Raw genomic sequence first — 12424 nt, 5'->3', positions numbered from 1 at the left:
CTGCTTTGTAAGTTAGAAAGGAGAAATGCTGCTGCTGATTGTTCAGTCCTGCAGTGGCTTTGAAAGATCACTTTTGGAGTTTGCAGAGAACTTTGGTCGTTCTGGTTTGCAGTTCATCATCAAGCCACCAGCTAGCAGATGAAACTGAAGTAGCTTCTGCCTGAGATGAGTAACTCCACACACAGGGGCTAAAGGCATCTCTTTTGGGGGGGCATACATAAATTTTGATACTCCTGGTGAACTTGAGTTTTGGGAAGTAGTGGTTGCAGGATATCTGACTATTTTGTTTAATGCTGGATCTTACCAGTCTCTCTTTATCTGTCTTTTTACTGTAGGTTTTTTTTTTCTTTTTACCTTTTATAAGTGGTCATCCTGAAGGGGAGAGGAGTGTGTATATCTAAATGTTACCCTTACCTGCAGTCCTGCATCCTGTGCTTTATCTCCTCCAATGTCATAACCAGCAGTAGCTTTGGGCTAAGATGAGTGGTCTGTTTTGTAGTTGCTATGGGGCTCTCCCAGATTAGAGTTGTTTTTCTCACAGGTTACTGGGTAGTGTGTAACATTTGTGTAACAGTGAGGGGAATGATAGATTAGCACATGGTAGCTGTACCTAAAAGAAATTGAAGTAATGCCTGGTGTTATTCTGTTAGATGCAATTACCAATTAGTTGGTGATTAAGAACCTTTTTTTAAGAGCCTATATTGTTCCAGCTTGACTTTGCAGGCCACATAGTCCAGATAATTTTAAGTCTTGAGATCTGTTGACTTCAGAGCAGAGCATATATTAAGAATCTGTTCTAGGCAGGCATCAGCTTTCAGTTCTGGGCAGCTGCAATGCATAAGAGAATAGCTTTCTTTTTTAAAATTTTCAAGAACTACTGAAAAAAAAACAACCAAGATGATGAACTTTCAATTTTATTCGAGTGTATGGAATACAATTTTATTTTTCTTATAAAGTCTGTTTGATTAAAGCTCTCCTAGCCAACCTTTTTGTTCATTTACACCATCACTAACTGATTTTGGATGGTTACAGCAGAAGCTTTTGTTGTTGTTTGATTGGTTTGTGGGTTTGTTTTTTTTTTTTTTAAAGCTAAGTGTGAACCAGATCTGTACTCTTCTTGCACAGCCTTAGATAACTGACACAATAAAGTACTATATCCTTCCTTCTACCACTGCAGCAGCATTGGCAAAGAGCTACAAAAAAAGCTGGGCTGTGGATTTTTTTGTTACCTTCTTTTTAACTGCATGTATCAACAAGAGTGACAGTTTGGGGCTAACTCTGCATGCATCATGTTGGTGATGCATGGAGCAGGAACGAGACAGCTGGATTCTCCAACACCAAAGCTCACTTCAGGATCTGCAGATAAAAAAAATCTCTCTTGAACTGAGTAGGCTAACAAGAGACTTACCTTGAGCCTGTGCAGATTTGATTGGTAAGACAGTGAAGGGTAATGAATGTGGGACAGTAAAATAGCTGTCACTTACCTGTACACTGCAGTATTTTATCCGCAAAGAAAACCCAACCCACATGTGAATAGATGTCTTTCTGAGAGAGGAGCAGTTGGCATTTAGGTTAATTGATGCTAGGTAATGAAATCCATCTGTATCTAAGTGACTTGCTGAGAATGGCTTTGCTTTGATTTTATTTTTTAAGTAAATGTTATTTTCTTCCAGCTTTGATCAACCTGTTGAAGTTCCTTATGTCTAATGAGACTGTATTGCTGGCTAAGCACAACATCTTCACTCTTGCTCTTATGGTGAGTACAGACAAAGCCAATATTCTTAAAGAGTTTAATCTTGAATAAATGTTAGGAAAGAATCCATGATTTCTAGCCTGGTAAGGAGATAAAAGTTTTGCTAGATGTTTGAAAGGGCAGTGCTTGGACTCGCTGTAGGGTCTGCTTGTTGCAATCACAGAATTAACCAGGTTGGAAAAGACCAACCCATCACGTAACACCTTCTAATTAACTAAACCGTGACAATAAGTGCCTCATCCAGCCTCCTTTTAGACATGCCCAGGGAAGGTGACTCCACCACCTCCATGGGCAGCCCAAACAAGGATGTGTGAGGAAAAGTTTAATTTTTTTTTCCTCCCCCACTCCTTGTTCTGTAGCCCTTTTGTCGCAGAGGGATATTCTTCCGCCTGCGCCGATTTTGGCGGAGGGGAGAAATTAATTGGTGCGAGATAATGTTCTATAAAAATATATATTTATTAAACTCAATGTTCTGAACTCTTGCCACCCCCAACCACTGTATTTAATATTAAAAGGATTCTACACGGTTATGAAAACATTCTAGGATAAATATCTGCAGTAACTTATTAATAAGTAGCAAACATTCAAACTATAAACAGAGAGAGGATTTTTCCCCGTGGCAAATATGGCTTGGGATCTATATACTATTTGCCCAGCAGAGTGGACTGAAACTCTTTCTGCTCTATGGCAGAGACAATAGATATTACAGAGGCATTTAAAGCATTTACTCACAACTCTTATTAATCAATAATCACCCTCCAGGGCTACGTCACAGCCTGTGCCAGTGTCCAAACTTCCGGAGAGCTTTGCCCGTGGACTTTGAGGCTGGAATCTTTCTGGCTTCGGGGAAAGGAGATTCTTCCCAGCGTGTGGGGAAATGACACTCTGACATTGTTCTCCAGGCAAAGGATGCAATCTCTGCCCTTGTCTCCTGGCTTCTTCTGGATGCTTTGTCCAGGGATTCTTAGCAGGACCTCAGGTGCAGGAGGCAGGATGTCGTGCTGTCTCAGCACAATGTAATGCTGGCCAGACAGGCCGATCGTGTACAGACAATTCAGAGTCTGCTTCTGGTTACTTGGCGGCAATGGCACTTACCAGGCAATGATAAGGCAGCAGGTGTGCAAGGTGTGCATGGCTGCTCGGGAGCCTGAGCTCCGCAGGTAAAGGCAGGCAGTACAGAATCTGGTCCTGATAACACAGTGGTGTGTAAGTGTGCACAGCTGGCTGGGAGACTATGGGCTCCACATATATATAGGCAGGCTTAAGTAAGCTCTGCAAGTAAGTATGCAGGCAGAGGAGTCCGAGCGTAAGCAATGGAGTTCGAGCTTTTCAGGGGGAGGCTGAGCACGTTGTTTACCTGTGTACCCCTATTTATTAGATGTGGGCCAAGATTAATGGCCCTTTGGCCACTAGAATGATCAATCAGGTTGGCAGTTACCAAACCTTACCATAATAGGCAAAAGCCACAGTGCCTGGACTTCCCAAATATGGGGATCACATGGGCCTACACCAAGCAGGCATGAGCTAGGCAAGTGGGGGCTTACACAACATGTTTACAAACATGCCCTCCATGAGACCTTTGTATGCAGAATAATAGAAACCTATTTTCCTGTCCCCAGATACTAATTAAACTCCTCATTTGTCTCTTACTGTACTATAAGGAAAACAACAGATAAAGCAGTGAAGTAATGTAATGGTGTGTAGTGCAACTCCGAGCTGCTTCTTTGAAGGTTTTGGATGCAGCTCATATTGTTTCTGTTGCAGAATAGATTTTCTGTAGTTATTCCTTTACAACTTCTTTTTGCTTCCTCGTACAGGTCGTGAACCTGTTCAACATGTTCATCACTTATGGAGACACTTTTCTTCCCACTCCCAGCAGCTATGATGAGCTGTATTATGAAATCATTCGGATGCATCAGAATTTTGACAACCTTTATTCCATGGGTGAGTGCCGTGGTCGGGACTACTGTTTTCTGGAAGTGTTGAGTTGGCCTCTCTTCTAGGCTGCACGGGAGAGGGAGAGACACCAGGCTTACATCAGTGTGATGCATAATGGTCAATTTGTTTACTGAAGCTAAGTGTGATACCTATACACAGGGGCATGTACTTTTGATAGGCTTACAAAGCAGAGTATGGGCTGTCCACACACACACACAGAGGCAGATCTGAGCAACTACCCCACTTAATTCCCCTTTGCAGCAGCTTAGCCGCACCATTGCTTGTTCCCAGGGCTGACCAGCCTGCCTTCCTTGCACAGCTCAGAACTCCCTCAGCTTCTCTGCCAGCCTCCCAAGGCCACCCCTCTGCAGCTGTGCCTCCTTATCAGAATGACCTAAGTCTGTTCAGTTACTCAGCCTACTCTCCTTATTTTCTCAGACTATTCAGTTCTGCTTAATTCTGCTCAATCCTGTTCAAACCCCAGCATGGAAGTGAGGGTGGTGGTGGAGAGATGCTTATGCCAGATATTTTCTGTCACACCTACTACTGATGTGTGCCTTTGTGAACGAACATGTTTTGAGAGGATGCATCCGCAAGCTATGTCAGGGGAAATTTAGGCTCGAGGTGAGGAGAAAGTTCTTCACTGAGAGAGTCATTGGACACTGGAATGGGCTGCCCGGGGAGGTGGTGGAGTCGCCGTCCCTGGAGCTGTTCAAGGCAAGATTGGATGTAGCACTTGGTGCCATAGTCTAGCCTTGAGCTCTGTGGTAAAGGGTTGGACTTGATGATCTATGAGGTCTCTTCCAACCTTGGTGATACTGTGATACTGTGGTGAGTTAAGAACTGAGAGGGAGATAAACTTGATATAGGGATAATTTATTTTATTTTTTTAGGCAGAAAAATATAGGAGGAAGCCTACTGCCTCTCTAGCTGATACTTTACTCTGGTTAGAAATACAGATTTGTTGGTGTGGTGGGTTAGGAACTTCACTCCCCCTGCCCACTACTGGAATTTACCAGACCAGCTCAGACAGCTTATAAGTAAGATATAGCTATATTTACAGCAAAGCTAATTTCACAAGCATATGTATACAATATATTTGCAGGTACTTATATACAAATTAGAAGTAAGACAGAAATCCAAATTCCCTCCTGGACAAATAAACTGCCCAGAAGGGGCTCAGAGCCTCTCTCTTTCTCCCTCCCAGACAGACAGTCAGCAAAGCTTACTTGTTATCTGTTAGTGGAGAGATTAGAGTGGAGTGAAGAAGTGAAAGGAAGCAGTGTCACAGAAAAAAATGGGACAAATTGCCTACATTTTGTTTTTTTATGCCTCCCAGTAAACCAATGAATGATGTAGACTCTGTCATTATTTTCTTTTTACAACCAATGATATAATTTCTCTCATGAGAATATTCCAATTAGCCTCAAACCAGCACAGCTGGCACAAGTGGGTGTGTGAGATTTCATACATCTGCATGTAGATGCATGTAGTTATATTCAACAGTTATAAGGCAGGTACACAGAGAAACACTCAGTGCAAACAAGAATTTGGAAGAGTTTGAAAAGCACATAACAAGGGGCTTACTGTGCTAGACAAATCAGAGCTGCTATGCTCATTGCCAAAACAAACTAAGGAAACAGCATTCACAGACCTGCTTGCAATGATAAGTGAATCACTGGACTGAAGAATGTGCTTACTGGCAAAACCAGGAGAAGCTGCCATCCTTCAAAGAGAAAGGCATCCTGAAGTGCCACAAAGTGACACTCCACAGGGCAAAAGAGGAAAAAAGGAGAACAAGGAATGCATGGAGGGATAATCAAGCAGTGTATACACAGGAGCCTGCATCCAAGGGTAGCTGCCGAGGCACCAGGGTAGTGCTTGTGTGCTTGAAGTTGCAAAGAAAGGATACTGTTCTTTGTTTGCTTTGTTGCAGAAAGACCTTTTTTCCCTTCACTCTGCTCTCTTCTCAGTGTGATCACTCAAGAGCAGGAGTTAATATAAGCATAATAGAGGAATTAAAAGGCATTGGGAGACAGTTTGCCACAGCACTCTTCTGATGTGGGAGAGAAATGTCCTCACAAATCAAAGTAGATTATAAGTTCCTGCAACTGCAAACAAAAATCAGATACCCTCTTGTGCAAACTTCCTAGTTCTTACCTATTATTTAAGGGCAATTGTTGTGCCCTTTGAGCACATATGATTTTTTACTAACCCATTTCATACTCCCAAGGACTGCAGCTAGTAAGATGAGGTGCTTTTACTAGCCATTAGTTTTTCAAACTCACTCCCTGTGGAAGGTGAAGGAAAGTGGAATGGACAAATAACATGCTCAAATACTTACTCATTTGGGCTGCAATTGGTACTCTGGACCTACTGAAACTAATAGTTTGTCACATGAATGTTTTCCATCCTCCTACACAGAGCAAACCCCTTTGAATTAATGTCGTAGATGCCTGAATGGAAATGTTCTCTAAACACATTGCTTCAAATATTCAAGTACAGTACCTAATAATGTTACTCAGAACTGACATATTTTTTTCTGCAGATGACATGTAATGGTAGTACTAGGAAGTGAGAAGACAGCTCTGTTTTAAGTTGATGAAAGCCACAGTTTGGCCAGGTGTCCTCACAGCTTCCCTTTGTTTGCCAGCCTACCTCACTGGCATTACAGTCATTCTTCTGTTCTGAACCCTTGGAACATTTGTTAGCAAAGATGAAAAAGTGCCTTTTTCCTTTAGTTTTCTTGTTAATGTGATTGAAATGTCCTGTGTTAGGAACAGAAGTGGAATCTAATTCCCTTGGGGTTTATTTCTTTAGTTTTCTTGTCTGGAATCTAAGCATTATCCAGATCTTCAGGACTGAAAGCTCTCGTGCAATAATAGGCATAAGTATGCAGACACAGTTTATAGATTCACTTGTAGCATCCATGTTTCTAGATGGTCCCAAATTTGGGTGATGCAGTTCCTTCACTGTGAGTGAACCTTTCTTGTGAAGTGTAACCTCCAAAAAGCCTCGGATATACAAATTTCTAGAAAAATTCCTTCTATCCAGACAATATGGAAGTTAATCCAAACATTTGGTACAGGATCTGTTATTGTTTTGGTGCTTAGCAAAAGATGTGGAGGTAACTGTAGTAGAAACACTACAAATTCTGACCTAAATAAATGTTTTTTGGTACTCTGGCAGAAAGGAATTGGATTCCCTAGAAGTTCTTCCTTTTGCAGAATGTTTTAAGATTTGCTCCCAAGTCTGTCAGAGACCATCTGTGCAACAGAGCAACACCCTCATTCCTTCAAGGAGTGTTTTTACTTAGGCTGGTGTGTAATTACTCTCTGCAATTTCAGGTAACAGGGAGATAGAGAGTCCATTACTGCTTAGGTGGGTTTAAATTGCAAGATGTAGATGGAACCTTGGCTTAGGTAGGAGCTAGAAATTATCAGTGGTGTGTGGAATAAAAAGATATTGTAGACCTGGGATGCTGCCCTGTTTCTGGAGAAATAGGACTTTCCTCTGTGGTGATGGAAGCAGTTAGGAGGACCTAAATGATTCTGTCGGCTCCACTTCTTGTCTCCTAGCCACTGTTTCATTCAGCTCACCTCTTCGGTGTTTCTTATGCTTTCTTAGATGGACTTGGAGGGGGACTTCTGGCCTGCATGACAGATTGTCTGAAAGATAACCTTTGTTTAGATGTAGTTCCCAGGCTGCCATCTCACAAAGCAGATTTTTTTACTGGATTAGAAAGTTTCCAGTTCTGTGCCAGGACTGCTGACTGTCTTCTTTCTTCCAGTTCTGAGGCTGTCAACCAATGCTGGTCAGTGGAAGGAGCCTGCAAGCAAGGTGACCCACGCATTAGTCAATATTAGGTAAGGAGTAGAAGTTAACTGTTTAAAAGATTCTTACATTCTGTGCTTTCTTACCTGTGACACTTTCACATTTGTTGTGTTGAATTTGGTTTGAATTTGTTCTTTGAGCTGAATTGCTGCTGTAAACAGGACCCACTGGGGTAAAGAGAGGTTCAACAGGGTTTGATTGTCCTCTCTCTAACGATTCTCTCATCTCTCGCATAGACTGAGTGCTTTCAAAGCATGGTACAAGCTGTAATGAATTAATCCTCACAGCATTCTTGGGAGAAGTTATACAGTAGGGAACAATGCTGTGCTGGCAGAGCAATTGTGGATCTAATGGATTTCTGTTGTGTGACTATTGCAATTCCGTAAAGCTATGAAGGGAGCTATAAACTGGCTGTAGTAAGCAGATTTGGAGCCTTTTTCCAGCACTGCAAGATTTTTGTGTGTGTTTAGATTATTTAAGGACATTTCCTTATTCTCTTAAACCTTTTCTTCCTGTTCAAGGGCAGAAGCTGTGCTTTACTTGTAAGGCTAGAGGAATATCTAGGGATGCTTTAGTGCTGCGTTTCTTCACAACAACAATAACTTCTCTTCTTCTGAGGCCACTAGTACTGACCAGGCTGGGTACTGGTAAGAGGCTCATGGATCTGATTGACTGAAAAATGGAAGAGTGAGAGAGAAAATTTATTTTTTAACCCTGCCTTGTAAGCAAACTGTAAAAGACAGAAATATTTACACTGAAAACTCTGCATCACTTCACTGGTCATCCCAGACACTTGATGTCTATGCAGCACCAAGGAGTGCAGTACTGCTGCATTGCCAGTACTTGTAGTTGTCCTCACTACAAAAGAGACTGTGTAGGACAAATTCTCTGAGGGCATTTTTCAAGTTAATGTACGTCTCACATGTCTATAAACCACCTTAAAGGTTCCCTTAGTAAGTCTGTTAGCTTAATAACATCAAATGTAGCTTCCCTTAGTAAGTATTTGAGCTTAATGACATCATTATGGTTCCAGAAGATTCATTTTGCTACTATTCTTACTTTTACTTTTGTAAATAGACATAAATGAATGCTTGTGGGCAGATAATGTACTTGGAACAAAGCAGCAGAACAGATAGCTGTTGACAAATTAATGTCATTTAATGTGACATAAAGTGTCTGCCCTGGCAACTCTGTGTATACCCAGAGAGAGAAGTCTAAATTGGGAAGAGATTAAAAAAGCAAGTGGTCATAGAGGCTTTGTGCTCATCCCTGGTTTGTGCAACCAGGATTTTACATTGGCTCATGTCACAGGATCACAGGATGTTAGGGGTTGGAAGGGACCTCCAGAGAGATTTTTCTTCCTTGTTTGGTAACTTCACTCTGAGCATAAACTTGTGTGAGAAATTAAGAGCTACAAACCAAAGCTGCTCTGGGATCTTTAGTTTGGGCACAGAATCTCAGGATGTTAGAGGTTGGAAAGGGACCTTTGGAGATCGAGTCTAACTCTGTGATTCTGTGAACTCTTCTGCTGGATCAGGACCATATAATGTAGTGCAGGTCACACAGGAATGCATCCAGATGGGTCTTGAAGGTCTCCAGAGAAGGAGACTCTACAGCCTCTCTGGGGAGCCTGTTCCAGTGCTCTGTGACCCTTACAGTAAAGAAGTTCTTCCTTCTGTTGAGGTAGATCTTCCTGTGCTGTAGTTTATACCCATTGCTCCTTGTCCCTGTCACAGGGCACAGCTGAGCAGAGCTTGTCCCCTCCCTCTTGTCACCCAGCCTTCAGATATTTGCAAACATTGATTAGATTCCCTCTAAGTCTTCTCTTCAACAGACCAAAAAGCCCCAGGTCCCTCAGTGTCTCCTCATAGGGCAGTGCTCCAGCCCCTTAATCATCTTCATTGGCTTGACAGCTGCTTTCATGAAGATCATCATGCAACTGAGAAAAACACAACCAAAAACTAGCACTGTGATACCCCACTCTGGACAGCATGTGTCAGACATGTTCAGTGCATGGTACCAATGAAGCCTCTAGCATGTTTCTTTGCTAGGAATTTGATAGCTTGCCCTGCTCCATACAGCTACTCTTAAATGTCAAAATTTTATGTGGTCTTTCACTGGCCTTTGTAAGTGCTCATGAATGGCAGCTTTTCAGTGAAATTAGAAATGATCTAAATGAGAAGTAATGCAGAGTCTGGAGAGAGATTAGAATTTGAAGAATTCCATTTCCCCTCTCTCACAAAACAAAAGGAGGGAGCATGTGTTTTGTCTGTTGATTTCTCTTCTTCTTATGGTAAAAATTACTTTTGAAAGAATCACAGAATCATAGAATCAACCAGGTTGGAAGAGACCTCCAAGATCATCCAGTCCAACCTATACCCCAGCCCTATCCAGTCAACTAGACCATGGCACTAAGTGCCTCATCCAGGCTTTTCTTGAAGACCTCAAGGGACCTAAAAGTTCTTTAACTGAACAGATTTCAGAACAGCCAGTGTTTGGAAGCTGGAACAATCCAAAGGTACTGTGTTTTTCTGAAGATGATTGACAGTGTGGTGTTTCAAAGAGTTAACTAGGTTTAGATAGTGCTTTTTTTGTGAGAACATGCTTTAGGCAGTTCCAAAGGACTTGTCTCCATGCAGGGAAGTTGGATGAAGCGAAGGGCCCATGATAACGTAGTACTCATCTTTGGCTTAAAGACTGAATTTAGGTGTTATAATGTTGCAGATCATGCAGCAGAAGGTCAAGAGGATAATTCTTTGAGGAATACCTCAAGCCTTTTGAGGTCAAAAGTTTTCTGCAGTCTGTTCAGAAAGCTCATTTTTTCCTGATCTATTGGCTGCTTCACTTTGCAGCAGTGACTGCAGGTAGAACTTAATACTAGGGCCACGTTTTTTCTTCAGGTGTTGGACGAGAGCCTAGTGCGCACGCACTCGTGGTTCTGTGTAGCAGAGAGTCATGGAGATGTTGCCAGCCCAAATCACCAAAGTGAAAAAAAGAGGTTGCTTGAGAAGATCAGACTGTTTTGTGCTGTCAGGTTGATGGCTTTATTAAAGAAGCTCAGTATGATAATGAATGGCAATGTTATCATAAGGTGTCATTTTTTTATGCATCAATAAGAACATGCTTAGCTCCCCATTGTCTGAATTGCCTGTTTGTTTCTGCCCTTTTGGTTTCCCCTGAGAATGGTCTTAGTGTACTGTTTCATACTGGGGTTGCCTTTGCCATGAAGGGAATTGAGTTCAGAGCAATCCACCTCAGACTGTATTTTTCCCTCAGCATGTTCCATCGCTCTGGAAAGTCTTCATGAGCAATGATTACCTGCTTTTTGCTGTAAGAGTGCAATGCAAAGACACACTTTGGTTTACATCTAATTACAATAGCTATTTAAATAAATGAAGGCTTTTGATGGGAAAGATTGCTAATGTAAAAACATCTCTGTGTGCATGTGGTGGGCTTTGACAAGTGTCTTAAATCCTAGTGTAATATCATATGTGTATTTCTGCCAGCAAAGGAATTTTTAACAAGTTGTTTACAGTTTTCCAAGGCTGTGGTGTGTTTATGTTAGAGGAGTAACTGTTGGGGAGGCACAATGAAGTGGTCCTGCTTTTACAAAACCCACAGTGCCAGCACTGTGGCGAGGTCATCTGATTAATTTAATGCAGAGGCAGGATGAGTAACACCTAGAGAATCTTTGACATGTTCTTGTTTAAATTGAGCTGCAGAGAGATCCCACTTTGCGTATCCTATTATGGTATTAACGGTTCTTTTAACTGGATCCTATTCTCCACAAGGCAGTCTGATTGGGTCTTGTTGTTGCTGATTATTTGGTCTTCCTAGTCCTTCATATCAGTGAAAAGAGCAGTCACAAAAGTTCTTTTTTGAGCACTGAGATAGGGAGGCTGTTTCTGCCTTCTCTCCATAGCTCTGCTTTTTACAGACAATTAATCATTTCTGTCCAACCTAAAGCAAATGAAAAATGGAAGACAGAATAATAACCTTATCTGGCTGAAATCTTACTTACCATACTGAAATGAGTGATCCCTATTGCTGTGCTGTCCCATAATAGTGATTATAACTTCCATCTGTGGACTCATCTCCATGATTTACATAAATAATTGAGACAGGATGGGCTGCAAGATGCAGCTGCAGCCCTGATGGAGTCAAAATAAGAAGCTGCAGCACTTAGTGGTTTGAAAGCTCACCTTCTCACCTGTGGGCAAATAAGCACATGTTGAGACAAGTAATTTTTTTTAAGCTAATGAGCCTCTTTAAGATGACATTGTGCAGGTTTGCATTTAATGAGAATTTTATTAACACAGGGTTCAAAGGCTCATCTTCTGATTGCTTATTGAGTGAGGAAGATGGCAGCAGAATCCTTGTATTCTTTTAACAGACTTTCTTCTGAACAGGATTTTTTCAGGATAGATTAACTCAATGATTAATTAACTGAACTTCTCCATTGTCAGAAATTCAGTCTCATCATCACTTGTAGAGTAATTTTATTTTTCTTACTGAAACACTTTAAGCAAGTAGAGAATAAGTTTGTAGTACAGAAATAGATGATAGGATTTCCACCCCACCACAGAAAATAAGTGTGTTTCTGTGCTGTAGCATATGCTGCAGTCTCTACTTCGGTGTTTTAATTCACTCTTCCATCCTTCAGCTACTCCTGTACCACATGAGTCACCCTGTCCGCTATTCTTTCTTTGTACAGGAGGTGCTGCTTCTCCCAAGGCTGCTTTTGTGGTCATGAGAGGAGAACTTGGGGATTTGGGAGGAGCATTTAAAGCATCACATACATGGGTATAAAATGGTTGTGCTTGCTACCAGTGTAACCAGGAGCACTCTGAAGGAGTGTTTGGTGTTTTACTCAGGTGAAAGAAGGCCATGCTGGGCTGT

At 41.7% G+C, this 12424-nt stretch overlaps 1 protein-coding gene across 11 annotated transcripts in view; it reads left to right on the top strand.

The window, feature by feature from the left end:
- The window catches only part of ARMH3 (armadillo like helical domain containing 3), a 156373-nt gene that overhangs the window by 64594 nt on the left and 79355 nt on the right, over nucleotides 1-12424 (top strand). For 10 of the 11 annotated variants that reach the window (XM_064144550.1, XM_064144549.1, XM_064144547.1 and 7 more), the window contains 3 exons: nucleotides 1674-1756; nucleotides 3571-3697; nucleotides 7482-7557. In XM_064144550.1, the coding sequence (XP_064000620.1) occupies nucleotides 1674-1756; nucleotides 3571-3697; nucleotides 7482-7557 (286 nt within the window). Of the gene's footprint in view, nucleotides 1-1673; nucleotides 1757-3570; nucleotides 3698-7481; nucleotides 7558-8046; nucleotides 8240-12424 lie in introns of those variants that run through there. The other variant, XM_064144556.1, reaches the window with a different exon arrangement.

The sequence above is a fragment of the Pogoniulus pusillus genome, chromosome 6 (genome assembly GCF_015220805.1).
Source record: "Pogoniulus pusillus isolate bPogPus1 chromosome 6, bPogPus1.pri, whole genome shotgun sequence".
Lineage (NCBI taxonomy): Eukaryota > Metazoa > Chordata > Aves > Piciformes > Lybiidae > Pogoniulus > Pogoniulus pusillus.
The sequence above is the reverse complement of the archived record's forward strand: the minus strand, read 5'-3'. Positions and strand labels throughout refer to the sequence as shown.